The 20,018-nt window shown below is 36.9% G+C and overlaps 1 protein-coding gene across 8 annotated transcripts in view; it reads right to left on the minus strand.

Moving 5' to 3' along the window:
- The window catches only part of GRM1 (glutamate metabotropic receptor 1), a 172,202-nt gene that overhangs the window by 33,606 nt on the left and 118,578 nt on the right, over positions 1-20,018 (minus strand). For all 8 annotated transcript variants that reach the window (XM_072331559.1, XM_072331557.1, XM_072331553.1 and 5 more), the window contains 3 exons: positions 10,602-10,848; positions 4,546-4,714; positions 2,425-2,551 (listed from right to left, as the gene is read on the minus strand). In XM_072331559.1, the coding sequence (XP_072187660.1) occupies positions 2,425-2,551; positions 4,546-4,714; positions 10,602-10,848 (543 nt within the window). The remainder of the gene's footprint in view (positions 1-2,424; positions 2,552-4,545; positions 4,715-10,601; positions 10,849-20,018) is intronic.

The raw sequence follows: 20,018 nt of genomic DNA on the forward strand, positions 1-20,018 counted from the left end.
TTGAAAAGCATGTCTTCGGAAACAGGTTAGTATGCAATTCATGTTTCCTAAAAGGTTGAGTAATTTCAAAGTCTATCTGTAATGGAAAATTGTGAATAAAACAGCATACATCTTTAGCATTTATGATTTAAGGCAAAGGGAAAAACAATCTGGAATGTGAGATGTTAATGTCTGTGTCTAGAAGCTGCAGTCACTGGCAAGGTATGAATACAACACACACAAAAAAAAAATAATTATAAAAACATATTTGATGGGGGAAAAAAAAGGGGGGAAAAAAAGGAAAAAAAATAATAAATCTATAAAGAAAAAAGCATTTCAAAGTAAAAGGTTCCAGTGGAGAGCCCAGCAAAGCCCAAAAGCCAGAGTTTGTCTAGTTCAATTTCCCTTTGCTAAAGGGCAGGATACTAGGAGTTTCTCTATATAACTTCATAATTTCGACTGCAATTAAAGTAGATTGTTTAGGGCTTAAAAAGAATCTTTCCCCTCAATTAGACAAAGTAAAGAAGCTGTACAGAAGCAGTCTGCCATTTTGAAGTTCTCTAGGAAATCAGTCAATGGCTATACCATCATTTGACTGATGCTACTGCAATTTTAGGACAGCAGCAGCCCGGTCTCCTTGCTGAGCAGAAACACAAATCAGCAGGTCACTTACTGGTTTCATTAAAAGTTAATAGATTGCAACATGCCCCTGAGATTTTTTCCAGCACTCATGTTTTCTTCATCTCCTTTCAGCAGTGCCTGTCATTTTGACATGCCCCCTTTTGAGCTATTTTGGGCAGCTGGTAGCACTGAACCATATTCACTCAAGTGCACATTGATCTCTCACCATGTTCTTGTTCTGCCTTATTGATTAAAAAGAAGTTCAAGCTTTCTTCCCTGAACAGTAGATACAAACAATTCTGCAAACTTCCAAGACTAACAGAGCATGGTTCTATATGGAAATCCACTTTAACACTAGCAGATATGGGTGTCCTAGACTGTGGCACTGAATCTCATCTTTTATAGCAATCAAGACGTATAAATCTGTATACTGTAGATTTTCTACAGTTTAGAAAATCAAGATTTTTATCCACAACTGCAACCCATACAGAAGGTATTTTTTAAGGACTCCTCTCCCTACAATACATTTACATGAAACTTAAAAGAACAGAGTGATCACTGAGATCTCTGTATCCTGACAAATACTGCTATAAGAGGTTCACTTGCATATCACAGTAAGAGAGGGCGAGGGACTATTGAGTCAGTTACAGGATATAGACACACACATCTGGGACATGACCACAACTTATTTTCCATTTAAAGACACTAATACCCAAAGCAACAAACACACAAACAAACAAAAACAAAGGAAAAAGAAACCTAACAAGATAGGCAATGGCTCATTTTTTCCAGGTTTTTGTTAGTTAGTTAGTTTGTTTTAGTGTGTGTGTGTCTGTGTTTTATAACACATTTTTAGCTGGAGAAGTAGGCAGTTTTCCCTTCCAGAAGAAATCCCCTGGAAGTTCATTTGTCTTCAATGAATTTGCTTAATATCACTACACCTATCTGTAATACTGCAGTAACATTTAGTTGCCACCCAGTTATATTAAAGGACAATGATGTGATAAGTTGCACAGCTGCTCTTCAGCTACACAGTCATATAGTTTCTTTGACTGTGATACCCTGGCAGTGAAAATCTGCAGATGCAACATGGTGCAAGGTCTTTATAAAGCAGCTTCCAAGGTCAAGGTGGTACTTATCAGAGCATTACATCTATTTCCTAGAGGTAATGGTTACTATAAAGCTCAGAGAAGGCATGGGCAGTTCATTCTAATGGGTGCAAAATAAGAGAATGATGCCATAGCATATGACTCATTTAAAGCATATACACGGGGAAGACAAATTCTTGCTCTCCCTTTCCAAATTTTCTCTTTCTTTTGTCTGTCTTTCTCAGGGTTATGTTGATGTTCCCTTTGGTGGTTGGCGCAGTGAGAATGATCTTTATACCAAAGGAAATTCTGATAGTTATTGAAAGCTCAGAAATTCCAAATAAAGTATTACTAATTGCATGATAGAATGAGCAGAAAGCGTATCAAGTCAATCTGACAACGATGCTCTGAGCTCTTGTGATTATCACTGCTAAAATTGAAGCAAATTCTGCTACGTTCATTACTATTTTTAGCAGCTTTATTAATACTTTTGTTAACTGAAAGGGAGGAACAGAGAGAGTACATCATTTTGTCTTGGTACAGATTTCTCTGTCTTTATTGTCACGCTGTTGTGCTGAGCCAAAAGATATGGCACATTGCAACCTAATCTGCCCTAGATTCTGTGTTTAACTTTTTTCCTTTAACATCTTTGCATGTTAACATCTTACTCTTCAATGTACACTATTCTTATGGTACTCTGTCAAAAGGGAATGAATGTTGAGGGACACCTCCATACCTGTCAGTTCAGCATTCGGCCACCAGCCAAGTTCACAGGCTTTACAAGTGAATTCATCCTGAACAAATTCATTCTCTTTGCAGGCAGTACAAATCCAGCAGCAGCTCACTTCTCCTTTCCTGATCACCTGGAATGCAAAACATACCCTCAGCAAGGATCCTGTATAAGACAGCACAGAACTTCCCACAGTAAAACTACGTACTGCCTGTGTTGTTTAAAATATGACAGGATTTCTGCATGTGGGACATCGCAAACAATAAGAAAATATTTGTCCTTATTCTGTATCTGCCTCTCTGTGTTACAAATTGTATTCAAGGATAATACCTTAGGACAATCTCATTTTGTTTTGTGCTGGTATTTGGTATTGCGGTGTGGGTTTTTTCCCTGAGTTTGAAGTACAAAACCATTTTTCATTTTGGTACAGTGGCACAGTGTTACATTTCCAATCCAACTTGAGAGGAGGTTTAATCTGGGAGATGGCTCAGGTCAGCACAAGTCATTCAGCCAACACTTAATATCTACTGCATAGTAAAAAGCAGTAAACAAAGTCAAAGGTTAGAACAAAGAGTGATTCATGCATTTACATATATCTTATTGTTATATATATGCACAGATACAAGCACAGGCACTCAAATTCTAATTTACTATGGAGTTTCTTTGGGGTTCATCACATCAGTGTAGATAGAAATTAAAATATGAGCAAATTAAAAATTAAACTAAAAAGGATGTATTTTGTTCTAGTAGAAAATAAAACCAGTATGTGGTGACCAAGGGCATGGTGCAGAACAGCTTTTCTAGATACAAATGCCCCCAAAAGCTGCATCTTTCTCTCATGTGAATGCTGCTAAGTGCAATGATTCAATGTCAAAAATTGTTTCCCCATCTTGTCTGCTACTTTCACTACACAGGGGATGCAAGAAAGGTTAAGGATGTCCTGAGTTCCAACGAAGACTGCCTGTGTCAGAAAGGAGGAATCCAACCTGCGCTCCAGGATCTTTGTATCAATCAATATGAAGAGTTAAGTGAAATGAAAGTTTTTGCTTTATTAAATGATGGCTTTGTGGGCTTTTGTGTGTGTGTGTGCGTGTGTGTGCGTATTAACATTTCCTCCTGAATTCTGCGGAAGCTGTCCAACAGATTTCAATGGGAGCTGTAGCTGGCATTTTGTACGCATGTTGTTTACATATATACACGTACACAAACTGCACAATCTCAAAAACAGAGAAAAGATGTTTTGGAGGGCAGTAAATACCAGTACTGCTTCCCCGCCAGGTTTGATGGAGTATTTCACTAAGCCTTTGCCAAATAATCAATCACCAATTGCTTATAGCAGCAATATACAATTTTAAAGCTGCAAATATGCCTAATGTACAAAATTAAAAAGAAAAAAAACATATCTAAGGTGGTATTTCTGAATGGGCTTCTTGCTGTTTAAAACTTACAGCATCCATAATATTTTGATAGTGATAGAACATGTCTTTATGTCATCCACACACAGCAGGTGGCAAAATATTTGTAGCATGATTCAAATGTTACTGTTTGTAATTTCATTTTTGTTTCCATACCTCCTGTTGTGAACATGAGATACAAACAGGGCTTTTCTTTTTCTTTTTCTTTGTTTTTTCCCACTTTTTGTAGATGCTATTGTTGAAACAAAATACTGAATTCACTTGGTTTACATTATTTTAAGGATTGGTCCCCAAGTGAATCCCAGCCACTGACCATTATAGACAATGACTAAGTGAAAATTTTCCTCTTTCTCACATAAGGTGAAATTTAATTCCTGTCTTGTTATCCTGGAAGATTCTGCGTCATTACAAATGGCAGTTTTAGAAAGCATAGGCCTTTGCATGCGATGGTAAGAACAAAACATTGGTCTAAGAGTTTTTCTGTACTTTAGGTTTTCTCACAGAATCAATCACAGAATGACCCGGGTTGGAAGGGACCTCAAGGATCATGAAGCTCCAATCCCCCTGCCTGGCAGGGCCACCAAACTTCCATAAAAGAAAAGAAAGTTCTAAGTAACATGTACTTTGTCTTGAAAAATGATTGCTTGAGTTTGGTGAAAGATCAATGCCAGGTAATTCAGATTTTTTATGGCAAAAACTGTCTAATGCACACCTTAATCTGCCCCTTCAAGCAAGGCTCGCTGCACACTGATCGGACCATCCCACTTTTGTTCATCTGAATCCTGTAGTCATCAATGTTGAGGACACCTTCATGCCAAGTTCCAATAAGGACATAGTCATAGCGGTTGGGTTCTATGTACTGGAGGTTCATAATGTCATACCTTCAAAGGAAAAAATAGAAAGAGCGTCACTGTCCTGCAATATGAAAGATAAAATTTTACTATGGACTAGAGTTTCCCAGAAATACCAAATGCTTTGGCATTTCCAAAAGAATTGCTGTAAATAGTGTCTCATCTCCATGTTACCACTGAGTGCCTGTCCCATTTACAGAGAACTGTGGGTAAAAAAAAAACCTATGTGCCCAGGAGGAACTGTACACCAAAGACAGCAAACTCTGCTAAAAATTCACATATAAGCACTGTTTGGATGGTGCATTGTTCAGCCATTTTCCAGAATCATTATCATTCACTTGTTGGCTACATACAGGCTGTCTGCAGTATAGCTCCTGCTGTGAACCTTGAAGTAATCCTCCAGTTAAAATACTAACAAACTGATAAGTTAACTGTAGGCATAGTTGCATTATCCAGTTCAGTGAAATTGATGTGAAAAGTTAGCAACTCAGCCACAGTATTAACTTCCTTCCCATGGGCAAGTAGGACAAAACTTCCAAATATAAAGGAAACATAAAACACTGCTACAAAAAGCATTTTGCTTCCCTACCTCCATCATTGCCTCCCATTCGTAAGGCCTAACAAGTATGCACAACCTTTACTGCTAAGAGTTTGGTTCCTTCTTTTACTAACAGAATGTGGTTTGGGCCAAGCAGTGATTAATTGTGGTGATTTCATAGTAGGAAATAAGCAAGCATTTGAGAATGTATAGAGGAGAAAGCACAGAGAGGAAGAAACGCAAAAGAGGATGAACAAGTCAGATGGCCTCTTAAGATGAGAGTTAGGTGGGAGATATGCGCAGGGTAGGTAAAAGAAGGCTGCAAACCAGAAATCAGCACTGGAGCTAAAAATCACAAAGCATTTTCAGTTTTACAAGTCTGGAATTCACTGTTTTGTTTTTCCTTACTGGATTGTCTCAGGACAGAAGATTCTTTAGTTTACAGTGAGTACTGCCAATCTGTACGCACATTTGGAATAGAACGTAAACAAAGTACGAGCTGCAAATAAAACTGGAATGTTTGGTTCAGGGCAAACAGGGAGAAATATCCAATGATTTCTCTTTTCCCTGTTGAGGTTCAAATGTGAAAATTTCAACTCAGTAGTTCACAGAGGAAAGGTGCTAGAATTACTCTCTAGATGTCCAGTTTTGTTAACTGAATCTTTGAGATCTCTCTAGTGAAAGATAACTTTAAAAAATGTCTACTTAAAACCGTACTTAGATCTCAATCTTGCAAATACGCATGCGCAGACAACGTTGGTGCCACTGCACAGATTCACTGATTCACACTGCAAAAGGAACTCTCACCACTGAATTCAATAGAGCTCCAAACGGGTGCAGAAAACAGCTCTGCAGCTGTGTGGTTGGCAATAGGCTCTTAACTGAGGAGTTGCTAGGAGGAGGAGTAAATTTCAAAGTCAATAGAAAAGAATTCTTATTTCCCATCTCTTACAGAGGAATAACATACAAAAGCATGCTTTCTTCAGCATAGCAAGAAGCAGTAAGAGCAGGGTGCTTTATAACGTATATTCAATAATCACGAGTAATTGAGCAAGAATGTACATGGTTCTTTCTAGCAAGCACAACCTACTTGGTTTTTAGTGTGACCTTGAATTAGACCAATACAAAATAACTTACTACAGGCTGGAAAATGAATACCAGAAGGAAAATAAAAGATTACTAAAACTTCACTTTCTCTTAATGAAATTTTCAAGCCTTTACAGATTGTTTTCTTTTTGACCAAAATATGAGGCATAGATTAGCATTACAGTAATATCAGTCAAGAGCTCGAAAATTCAAGGATAATATTCTATTTTAGGTTGAAAGTCATTCTTATATTTTCTGATAACGCTGTTCCCTTTTCTATAGGTTATATGTCAAATAATAAAGTATGAAGACCACAAGATCTTAAGTGGTCTTGCATATAACAAGTTGTAGTACAATGCTTGTAGCTTTGATACGTAGCTTGAATTTTAAGTGGAAAATGTAATCTAACAAATACATTTGCTACGGAGACATGTGTAAGTTCGTCATCCTTCTTTCTTTACTTTAATAAAAAAATCCTGCTTTGAGTAAGGACAAATGCAGTGTTTCAATACCTCCTCCTATTACCATCCCCCTGAGTAGACATATACAACTTCAAGAGTTTTTACCTATGTCCAAGTTAGAAATTATTATCCCAAAATAAGTGAGTTTGACAAGAGTTGTGATCCTCAGAGAAAGTGAGGATCATGGAGGCAGCTGGATATCACACACATACGTCTGTATTTACAGAAGGTATAAAAACCTTCTGTACATAAGTATATGTACTGCTTTTTTATGTAAGCGCAACCTCTCACATGTATTGGGAAATGCCATGATCAGTGAGTTGGGATCATACAAACAAGTCATTTTTGAGTTGAACCAGACTGAAATAAACTCTGGTTAGCCTGAGATAGCTGAAGTTAGCTTGCTCAACAGACATAACATCCATGTTGACACTAAGTTTGGTATCCTGGAGGGCAGAATGGCAAACAGCAAAGCTGAACAACGCTAGGATGTAACTGGCCTAAACAGCTACCCATTGAGCCATAGTATGTGTAAAAAAAACACCTGTCTCTGCCCTGCATTCCTTCATATATTTTGATTTCCACATTGTCATGGTTTTGAGTGTTTGTACTATGAATTGATAATTTACTCAACAGCTACTGGAGAAAGATATATGAGTCTACAACTAAGTTTAGTTAGGGCAAAATGAACAGCAGTGTTTTCCTTAGCTTGTGAATGCATGAAAGGCTCAGTGTTAGGGCTAGAGACAACTCCTGTCGTATGTCCCATGGTGTTTTATGGTCAGAGCTCTATGCAAATTGTCACTGTGAAGTAGGTTTCTTCATAGTAGCCATCAAGTAGGAGTAGGCATACCAGAACAGACAAGACCTCAAGATGTCATGAAATACATACATCTGCCCTCCGCCCCTTGCAAAGGCCCCAAAACAGATGTGGTGTGGACTCCTGCATTCCTCATTCCTTCTGCTGCCATTCTGAGAATCTGGGTGACATGATTAGTTTTGAGAAAGTAAATGGGATGTACTCAGTGAATGTCAAAAGTTCAGCAATTTTATAAGCGTATTCTTAATAGCAGTAGTGGGAGCACATACTGTTGTCTATTTTCTGGAACTATATCCAGGTCATTTTTACTGGAGGCAGTATCGTCAGTTAAGTGACTGCATTTGTGACCTTCTGATAAAGCTTTGCTTCACAGTGTTGCATAAATGTTCTCCAAAGAAAAGTTTCCTCACAGAAAAATAAACCTTTCAAAATCGCCTCATAATTTCAAATCTCACTTTGATAAAAGCTTGAAAGCATAAATTGAACCTGAGAGAGAAAAAAAAAAAAAAAAAAAAAAAAAAAGTTCTATAAAAGTTCTATCTGAACAAATGGTTAAGCTTTGACAGATCTGTAAGGGATTCAAAACAAGGAATTGTATGAATGCCAGGAAAACATAACTGCCGGCATCTCTACCTTTTCTAACCATGATTAATGTAACAAGAGGGGTTATGAGAGACTGTTGCTCAAAGAAACTCACAGATCTTGCAAACAATTGCTGGCTTCTATGAGGGAACATTGCCTTATTCCATCTTGTGGAGTTGATTTGTTTACATGATACAGTAACATAACCTCAAAAAACTTATTGCATATTTATGATACCTTCTTGCACTGGCACAGAAAAGCCGACAAATCATGCAATTTCAGATTGGTCTACTTCTGATTTATTCAGGTGCTGTATGCGATGTGTGGCTTTTCATTTTGCTTCGGTATAAATGATCTTTTGGTTACATACAGTGGTTTGTTACATTCACTTGCCTGCAAAGACCTTTTCTTTGTAGGGCTGTGGCAACACTACTATGAATCGAGAGTCACATACACATGGGCATAAACTACTGCTGGAGCATAAAGATACAACCTGCTTTTCAGATCACACTGCATGTATACATCATCATTCATTAATATGATATTGCCCATGCCATAAATACTACAGAATGATACAAGGATTACAGGGTGAATAACAAAAAGATTGATTGAGCTTTCTTCACCAAACTGTGAAAATATAAATGGTGAACAAAAATTACCTAAATTAACTCCTCAAATTCTAAATAGGTGAGGGAAGCAGAAATAAAAAAATTAAAAATGAACCATGCCATAAACTAAGGAATAAATTTTGTCATTGAGACTTTCTCAAAAAATACCCCAATATAAACCCTTCTATATTTTGAATTCAGTAACAGTTTGTTCAAATTCTGGGATTTGTACTGATGAGAGCTGTGAAAATGTTCTCAGGTGACAAGATAATAAACAAGATTTGAGCTAAAATTGGAAAATTACATTTAACATCAAACTACATAGCTAAAAAGTAGACAAAACAGCATATGCAAATGCTTTTATGGACATAAATAACACATAATAAATTTAGAGTTATACTAAGCAGTATTTTCTCAATGTTATCTCAACTCCATGTGCTAAGATATGATTTATACATCTGCATCAAACGTACAAGTATGTGTAAGAATATAAGGAACTGCTTGCCCATTACTTTCAAAATCTGGCCTGGCTCATCTACATTTTATCTAAAAATATGGTACAGTATGCAGTATTCAATGAGAAACAAGACCAAATTGATGAGCTTTTTCTTATTCTAAATGTAATAAGCCGTTTAAATGCATTTATTACTGAATGCAACAAGAATGGAAAGAACAGTAGAAAAGTTCATTAGTTTTGATAACAAAAGGTAAGAATAGATAAAAGGGTTACTTTAAAGCTACCATGTCTTGCAAGTATTCTTTGAAGGCTGCAAATTCTTGTTTATTCCAGAGCACTGCTTTTGTGCAGTATTGGCACTCAGATGCATTTATGCAATAAGCCCAAAGATGGAGTGAGAGAGTCTTTTATAACACTCAAATAACTCAGTAGGAAAACTAACTTAAATGAAGAAACCTCTGAGCAGAATTCAGTTAATAATGAATCATGTGCACCAGCAGCTGAATTATATTTATTTTAAGTCAACAAATAAATTTGTCTGGGAGGTGCCTCACTTAAAATAGTTGGACAGAGCCCACAAACCTAAGTAAAGTGGGAAAGATTTGTCAGCTGTCTTCCACGAGAGAAATCAAGATGATGACCAAGTCCATAAAGTTGATGTCTCTCTCATTGCTTGGGTGCACACTGTGTCTTCCAGGGGGAGAGGAAGGAGGGAGCGTTGACAGTAGCAGCTACAGAAAGTGGAATCTACTGGACCCCACTTGAAAGAAACACAGTACTTTCTGGCAAACACAATTACTTAGCCTGCCTGACCTATCTTTGAATCCTGAGACAGCTGAATTTATCTGAAGCTAGTTAAGGAGAGCACACAGTAGTTCAGCAAGCAAAACTACATACTTTCTAGCATGGATGCACCACTGTGTCCTGGGGCACATGGAGCAGCTGAGTTCCACTTGGAAAAGGATATGCTTTATAGACCTAACATTAAAATTTCAGCAAGCAAATACTTCATTAAACTCCAGTCACTTGTATTACGCACTGTCCATATTAAAGCCCTACTGCCGAGCCCATTACTAACTCAGATACCAAAAATCTCTGAGATACACAGTCTGTCCTCACCCAAAACACTAGAAATATTACAGGCTTTAACGTAACTCTTATCCCAACAGAAGCTGCAGTTATCAATATATCACGTGTTATCATTGTTATTCCTTTCTACTAGTAAGACTCACCCAGACTGCTCTGTTTCTGTCTCAGAGTGTACTTGCTGTATGCTTTAGCAAAGCAGCCAAAGAAATTCAAACCACTAACAACACCCACATCCCAGTATCTGCTATAATATGTTTAGATGAAACTTTTCCTTACCTTCCTGGGGCATCTCCCTTTTCATCAAACCAAACTTCTTCTCCAGAAACACCAATGAATGTGGACTTGAGGAGAAACTCCAAGAGTTTGCTGCCATCAATTGGCTTCATAGCATCACACAGCCCAACATGTCCTGGACAAAGGGAATGATGCATATTTTGGAGTCCATGAGCCATAGCATATATAGCATTGATGACAAATCCCATTTTACTGTCCTGAACATAGTTTTCTTCTAGGCTTTCATTACCTAAAATAGTAAAAATAAAAACATTATTATAAACATGAAAACAATGTGAAAATATGAAAAAGCAGTAAGAGATTGAAAGGTTTTCATAAAAGCTTTAGAAGAATAAACAACTTGTAAGAAGGAGATTAAATTTACATGTACATATTTGTCAGAAATCTTTAAATCACTGAAAGTGAAATGAAATGGCTTTAGAAAAAAAGCACAACTTAATGAAACTGTCAGCTTTAATTTGCTGTTATTAGAATTATTGTTTTTCATTAAACACTGTTATTTATGCTAAAAAGGGTTAAACAGCTCAGCATCAGAAGGATGCAACTTGCTTAAAAGTTTGGCTTTTCATCACATTTGAAGATTTTTTATTTTATTTTATTTTATTTTTGGTTTTGAGGACCAGTATAACAATGTCCTTCCAGTGGAAGTAAACAAACAATGTAAGACAGCACCACTTCTCAAGTTATCAGAACTATTTATGTTAGTTGAAAGTCATAGAGAAGCCAATTTCTTGTTTGCTACAGAAAGTCTAAGGAAGTTTGTAACACTAAAAGGAATTTTACATAACTGCAGCTTAGAAGCCGGCATGAGCAGACATACAAGTCTCTGTCCACTGACCAGAAACAATGTGGCAGTGAAGTCTTTCCTCTTGTGTAGGTTTTAGCTCCGATCTGCTGATGCTCAGGCTCTGCCAGAGGGTGCCATTTGTGGTTGCATCTCAAGCCAGACCCCGTGGGGGTCAGGTTGTCCCCTATTTCCCGTCACAAGCTGCTGCACGCTGCCAGTACTAACCCTGAGTCACAGAGGCCTGAACCACACAGGTCCTGAGGGCTGGGGGAACAAGAAACCTCTCTGTTTTGTTTCCCATCCCCTGAGTCATTCTCTCTCAATATGCTCCAAGTTGCAAGATGCTGTTGTCTGTGGGCCTCCCACATTACTCAGTGTTAACAGGCGTTTGCAATCCAGTCTCTGGTACTTAGACACAGTAACACCTTGTCTGTGCTAGGGAAGTAGGATGTGTGAGAGACTAGGTGATAACTGACACTTCTCAAGCCCAGGTTGGAGAAGGTAGCTGTCATTCTAATACAAATAAAAGAGGAAAATCTACAAGTTCACAGAAACTTTAAAGTTAATAAAACAGCTCCTTCTCCTAATTGTGTATTGTGTGTCTTTCAAACCAGATAATGAAGACACTTCTTACACTCATCCTTGGGAAAAGCTGCTCTGGAAGGACTTCTCAGCTTCTTTGCTTACATCTGCTGATTAGTCCCAAAGGACTAACACACTGTGAATTTACCAATCTTGCCTTCCTGTAGACAGAGAATGAACATGGTCTCCATCCTGATGGGACAGAGAGGTGGAAAGCTCCTGAGCTCAGCATTGCAGTTCTCTTTGTCATGAAGCCTGTCAGTAGCAAATAGCTGAAGAGCAGACTGATGTAGGTTACAGCACTCAACTTTTTTCTGCCCAAGAGTTTATTTCAGTTGCCTCCCTAATTTGTCAATTAATTTCAAAAAGTATAGAAACAAACACATCAGTGACCTTTGCAGGAGATAATGACAGTATCCATGTACTTTTTCCAAGACAAATGTTCAGATGGCTGCCAGAAGTAAAAACCTAAATGTAGCAGAACTTGACAGTTTTTGAAATGAAACTTCTATCTTCAAGTATGTGTGAACACAGCAAAGTACAGATTTGGTTTCTCATATTTCAGTATAATATGTGTACCTCCAAAGAGAATAAATATTTGATGGTAGGAGGATTTGCTTTTGAACAATTAGATGTGATCATCACGTTGGCTTTGAGGCTTGAAACGCACAGTGATCCACTGCAGAGATGACTGCTTTTCTGCACTTACAGAAATAGTCGTACTCAATTGAAAAGTAACATGCAGAGCCTAATCTGGTAAGGAATTGTCCCCATATCAGTAATATAAATGTCCCTATGTGTAAATAAGAGATTTTACAGTAAATTTTCTATGAGAAGACATGCTTTACCTAAACTTAGCTTCCAGCTGGTAAAATCAAATTTATTTCATTTTCACCATCACAAGTTATTGATATACTTATGTGTATGAGCTTGTAAAAATTCACTTATAAGAATCAGTAGGAAACAATATTTTTAAACAAGGGAGATAATGTAATTATGTTAAGTCAGAGAAAAAATAGAGGCAATCAATGTTCAATTTGGTTTTCATAGAACAGCTTTTTAATAAATGTAAGAACTATGTTATATTTGGTGCAGGGCTTCTCTGTAAAGCAATTATTTTTCCTCAAAAGGTCTTTGAAAAGTAACAAAGAGAAAAGCAGAACTCTGGACTGAGAAATTTCTACTTCTCTTTTTCCTCTCGTCCTCTGGAAGAAAAAAAAAGATCATTGATCTACAAAAACTACTCTGAACACTGTGGTAAAGTAACATTAAAAACATTAAAAACAGAGAAGTACTTTATTATCTTTCTTATTTTTTTACTTTTTTGGGGGACCTCAGTTTTCACTAAGAAAATTGTAACTGGATTAACTGAAGTCACTAAAATTAGGTCATTAACTTTCTGAATGACATTGAAGAATTCAGGTCTCCTACATTTCATGCTCATTTTTATATTGCATGCAATGCAAATCTTCCCTTAATCGTTTCCTTTTATGAGTTCCTCAAAACTTTGGGTCATCTTATTTTCTTTGTAAGTTAGATGAAAAAGAGGGATGTGAAAATAAAAATAATCTTTAGCAACAACACACTCTGGCTGCACACAATAGAAAAATGCTCCCAGCACTGCTAGAAATAATAGCCTTGGTAAATGCAGAACAGAACAAATTTCATGAAACTCAGTGCATTTCCTTTCACTGTAATGTGCCTCAAATGTAACTAATGTTATCTTCAGGTGGGCTTTTAGGAGGAGCTGAAGGTAAAGCAACCATTAATGTCTAGTGCCTTTGCTGTGAAGCAAGTATGGTGCTATCAGCATTCTCAATAGCAGAGAGAGTACTCATGCAAATTCCACCTGATCAACTGAAATTAAGAAAAACAACACTATCAAAATTACAGCTAGAAGTGACCTAAACTTACAGGCATAAGGTAATGGTAGGAAAAGTCTATACTGGTGTTCTCAACAAGAGATTAAGCAGAAAGGGCTTCTTGTTTGCAGTTCTCAGAAAGGTTATGGCAGGAAGGAGGATGGAATAGAAAGAAATGTAGAAACATTTTGGTTGAAGAATCAGATCAATAGCTAGCCAGTTGGTAAATTCTGAACAAACACACACGTTTGATAAAGAACACAGTCTGTTCACAGATGACTCTTGATTAGAATAAAAGCCAAAATCTGTTGAATAAAACTATTATAAATGATAATTTCTGAATTAGACAGATATTTTTTTTTTCCCAGACGTCCAAATGAAGAGAAAATTTAATGTCACATAAAAAGTGATTTTTTCCATTGGTCCAATTTGACCAATTATGAAAGTAATCATCTTTTCTGACAGTCCTGAAAAAGGGCTGAAGGCCTTAGAAGTAGCATACGTTCCCTTCCTTAATTGTAGTGGTCAGTCCTAGGATTGAAATGCTTTCTGGGTATGCAATATGAGATTTTAGCTTTGTTGCCAGCAGCATGGTGATGGGTCACATTTAGTATAGAGCTCATTTAGACAAAGAAATTGTTGTGGAAGGATAACTAAGGCTGAAAAAGGAATGCTGAAAAAATGAAAACTGCCATACTTGGTCTGTGTGCACAATAGCCTGGCATAAAACCATGCCAAAGAGAGACAAGTGTTCCCCCCAAGAGGATGCCAGGGGACAGAGCACAGGTTATACCATGAGCTAGTAGAATAGCACCCAGGCTTGCAATAAATTTCCCCTTGGTGTTAAAGAAACCAGGAATGCAGATTTCCTGCCTTCTCTCTTAGTTTCAATGTGCACTGCCTTAACCAGTGACTTGGAGCAAACATGTCCATCTGGCTCTGTATAAATTTGTGCAGAGATATGGTAGTGATATGACATGCCCTTGGAAAAAAAAACAGAAGTCACAAATCTTGTGGTGTCCCACATTACAGAAGGCCTGACAAACTTGGATCACAGCAAATTTGTGTCATAGGATCTTGCAGGGGGAAAGGCAGAAGGCCAATAGCTAACCTGATAGGTTATTTGAAATCTCAGTCACTAGAAATTATTTTGGTAACTAAATGGCACACGAAAAGTGATGAACAGACTGATATCATTTTGTGAAATTCAGAGTACTTGGCTCCTTGGAAATATTTGGCTACTTTTATTTGGATGCATAACCTGCTAATTACAGTTTTATCTTTGGATGTATAGGAGAGAAAATGCAATGAATTCTATATTTCTATTTTGTCACTGAATCCTTATTTTTTTATCTATCAGATTTTTTTTGTTTGTTTGTTTTTATTTTTTAAATCACATTATGAAGAGCCAAAATAAATTCTATTCTTGCAAAAGGCTTCATTTTCTAAGCTCATTTAGCAGTGCAGGTATTTTACAAACGTTGCCAGTTCTTTCATTCTTACACTCTGTTTATGTTATCTAACATCTCTTGTGTTATCTAACAACAAGGATAACAACATAATTATTTAACGAATTTCACCTTAAGGCATTGCAAAATTAGTACCACAGATTATAATGCCTCTAAATGCAATTAGTACAAACATGATATGTTCACTACCTGCACAGTAAATGACTTGTTCTCTTCATACTATCTTTTTAAAACCAAATGCATTCTGTTCATTAGTTTTATATGGCAATGGAATCTGAATAAAATCCCCATCTTTTGATGATTCTTGTTGGCTCTTCTGCACTCAGTATGTCCAAATGTAGTCAGAGGTAACAAGTTAGATTCACAGAATTTCATTATTGTATATGAAAACATCCAAACACCCACCTCTTTCAGCCCACAGTCAAGTAAGCACTGAGAATAATTACTAAATCTGTCTTTTCAGAAGCAACTTCTAGTTATCCAAGCAATTCCAGCTGTATCTGCCTGCTTATGAAAGTGAGGCCAGAAAATGTTACTGAGTGACCAGAACAAGGAACTGCAGATGAGGGCTGTAGGCTCTGTTTGTACTTTTCTCAAAGGCTGTGCAAGCTAATAAGACTGCCAAAATATTGTGGAAAAGTAAATCTTTTTCATAGCATCATAGAATCATAGAATGGCCTGGGTTGAAAAGGACCTCAAAGATCATCTAGTTTTAATTCCCTTGCCATGGGCAGGGTCACCAACCACCAGACCAGGCTTGTTTTATCTTCTTACCTGCAAAAGCAACTCAGAAATAAAAAGGCTTTGTTTCAATCTGAATTTAAAAATTATTTCAGTTCATTCAGTTTTCATGACACAGAACAATGGACTGAAAAATTTGTCACTGACCATAACAAGTATTTCATTTAATCTACAACAAACAATCTCAATCATGCTGAATCATTTTTTTTTTTTTTTTCCAGTATGGTTTCTACTCAAAAAAACACCAGCTTTTTTATTGTTTTCCAACAAAGGTGGATCATGTGTAATGGTCGCTTTCGACTTCGGTGTATCTTTGCTGCAGGGAGGCAAGTTCAAGAAGCAACTACATACAGAGAAGAGTGGGTCCTGACTGACAGCACATACAAGAGGGATGGTAGAAGAGCTATCAAAAAGACATAAAAGAGGAACCTGATTCCCACTGTAGTATGAACTGTTTGTTGGAATGGATGTAACTCTAATGCTTACCAGGCAAATATGAGGAAGGATGTATTATTTAAGAAAAGGGATCTTTCCCTAACTTCCTCCTGAACATCATGTCACCAATCTGTACAAAATAATGCTGTGCTTTCTGTAGAACAGCAGGTGGCTCTGCCATTTGGCAAGAATACAGAAATCTTTTCCTGGGGCAGATAAAAGGAAGAAATATCTCACAACATGTGGATTCTACACCAGATTTGAAAACACACTGATAAACATTTCAAATTGTACAGTACTCATGAAGAAATAAATGGAGTTCACAGGGTTGCACACTTCATTTTCAGGATGTCATTAAATCAGAAAAGGTTCCATTTCCACTCTTCAAATGTTTTTCTTTCTTTTTTTAATTCTCCTAAGCAAAGAGATTCTATTCACACAATTATATTTGATGTACAGTTCCAGTTACCAGTTCAGACACCCTTCTATTTTCTTTCTGAGCACAAAGAAGTCTATGGGTCTCCCAGATATTACTGCAATGACTGATGAATGCTGCTTTTTAATTGAGATTGGTTTACTTCTAGTTTTAGATAATTCTACAGAGAGAAATTAAAGCAAATCAAAGTGTGAGCATTCAGCAGAAGCTCCTCACATATTTTTTTTTCTCTAAATTGTCTACCAAAGGCATTAACTGGATGCTTACTGACTCAATGTTTATATGCAAGTTATTATATATTTTCACTAATAAAGTAAGACAAATAAATAATGACTCTCTCCTGGAGAAGAAACAGATTGTGCAAATATATGAGGCTGTTCTTTCCTTACTTTCACCTACATTTTTTCTTTCACAAATGACAATTCAATGGCTAAAGAAAGCTCAAATATTAATCCAGCTATCAAGAGACACAGGTTTCTATTCATCCCAGGTGTCTACTTCAGAAGATCAGTTTCCTTTTTAGATACACTATGCACATACACTTTCTGTGTCTTCAGCTTCCACGCCTGTTTTTGTGAGGATGCCACATAGTCCTTCAGTGTTCAAAAAGATATGTCTATCTTTTGTCCCTCCCTGTGTGTTAGAAGCAGTAAGGAAATCTTTAATTAAATTTACTTTCTTAGTTCTCCATATCATGTTATGTAAGCACATTAGGGCTTTACGAGCTTAATGTCAAGGAGGCTGACATACACAAATACAGCAGTGCCACAGTAAAGCCGAACTATTATGAGTGGAAATGACTATGCAAGCTGCTGATTCACTCATTAATCAGAGGCCAGAGAGTCTCAGAGACACTAGGCTCTGAGCAATAGAAAAGGGACTCAGCAGTGCTGCCAACCCTGAACCACGATTAACTCGCAGATCCAGACCACACACAAAGCAACTTAGGAGAAAAAAAATAGGAAACAGATGTCTTTTTAACTGCTCCTTTCTTCCCCAGTCTGAAAATTTGCTTAGCAAACACAGGAGCGTGGAGCCCACCTCCCAACCATTTCTGCTTCCCCCCTTGGACATTCAGACTCTCACACAAAACAATGACTTCAGGAAAAGAAGATTTAAAACATAAACACCACATGATAAACCACATAAGTCATGTTCACACTGTGGGTGACAACAAAGTTATGTTCAAATGTGCCAGCACCCCAGAGAGTAGAGCTTTTCTTTTACATCTTCTTTCTACTTACACAAGGACATAAGCAATGGATGAGACTGTCATTTCCCAAAGGCTTTGTGACTCTTGTCAGTAAGAGTCAATAGAAAGTGGTCGCAGTTGAAAAGCTGTATGGATATGTGCCTACAGAAAGTGTATATAGCAAGAGCAGGAAACTGGAAAAAAAGGAGAGAACTTTCACTACAAGTTAATATATGTGGCACGTGGTCTGTAGGTCTTGGTCTAAGTATTATTTATTTGTTTGTTTGTTTTGGAATTAATAGACTGGAAAACAAAAGAGGAAAGTAATGATTCCTATTTGAGATAAATCTATTTCTGTATCTTGGACTCTGAGGCAAACATAGGTCACGTTTTTCAGTATCAGTTCAAATGGTTTGAAAGAAGCATCACTTTGTACATACAGGTTCTCCTTTTATCGTCTGCCTTCATACATCAAATTGAGACACAAGGCTGCGATAATGCATGGAAAATTATGAATTTCCATTATTATGTGCATTCTAATAAAGAAGCTTGGAATTCTATCATGAACAGGGTAAGTAAAGGGTTATTTAATTTACTTTATGAATAGAAAACCTTCTGTATCTGGCTGCTATCTTGTAGAAATTCATTCCCAAATTAATATTGTCATTTTAAGACTCATAGAACTGACCAGGAATCTGGAATGAAATGACAGTGGTTTATTAGTACCTAAGCTCAGATATCCAAATGTAAAATGAATGGTCATATTCAAGTTTTTAAGCTATAAATCAGTAAAACTCTACTTGTGATTCTGATCTTGGGGAATCCATCAGTTCAGATGCAGTTTAACCTTAAATTCTACTCTCATTCTCATTAGAACACTCACTAGAAGTATGTGCCTTTTAATAACATTAAATTGCCTGCTTATTCCAGAAATACGCAGCAAAGGAGATAAACTGGAGTGATTCCATTGTCTTTCTCAGAGACATACAATAATTATTGTGAGGACTTGACAAATAATTATTATGATTAATTTTGTTTTTCTTAAAAGCTGGACTGCATACAAACTGCCTGTAAAATGACCACAAAACTTTCTATTATTTATTTGAGATTATTATTTAACTTCTACAGCAAGTCATTAATTCTCAGATCCTATTTTAATAAGAAATGAATATTTCATCTTATAAACAGGAATAATATATGCCTACAGATTTTTGTTGTTGTTCTCTGATTGAATAGCTTGTACATGTAATCAGCAAAGACACTGATTTCAAATCCAGATATAGCATCTGATATCCATCTTATTTTTTCATTAGCTGACTAAAATGTAATGCCAACAAAGCTCAATCTTTGTGTTTAAAGGATGTAGGCAATAACATGATTATTTTAATGGAAGATTCACAAAAGGTGTGAATGGAAAGGAGGGCTTTTATCCTGCCTGATCCAGAACAGGCCATATTCCAATCTGGCACTGCAATCCCCCCATCCCAAGATATTCTTTGACAGCTTTTTCTTTGTTTGTTTCAATTCTTTTCCCTCTGTTCCCTTGCTTGGAAATACGATAGCAGGGAATTCAATTTGTTACTCCTACTGCATATACTGTATCTGTTTCTATCATTCTCAGTCCATTCAAAACTCTCCCTAAGCCCCTTTTTGAGATTCTGCAGTGTTCTACAAATGCCCTCAGAGTGTTCTTAAATCCTCAGGCACTATTTAAATATGATTGGTTATTATTGCAGTGACGTTGTTCTTCTTGCTTTCTTTACAAATTGATTAAGCTAACTTCTTCCCCCAGTGCCATCCTGCATACCGATCCAGTCTCTCTAAAGGCAGGATTTCACAGAGGACATTTTCTATATGGCATGTAAAGAAACAAAAAAAGAAAATTCAACCTTCAG

Source organism: Excalfactoria chinensis, chromosome 3 (genome assembly GCF_039878825.1).
Source record: "Excalfactoria chinensis isolate bCotChi1 chromosome 3, bCotChi1.hap2, whole genome shotgun sequence".
NCBI lineage: Eukaryota > Metazoa > Chordata > Aves > Galliformes > Phasianidae > Excalfactoria > Excalfactoria chinensis.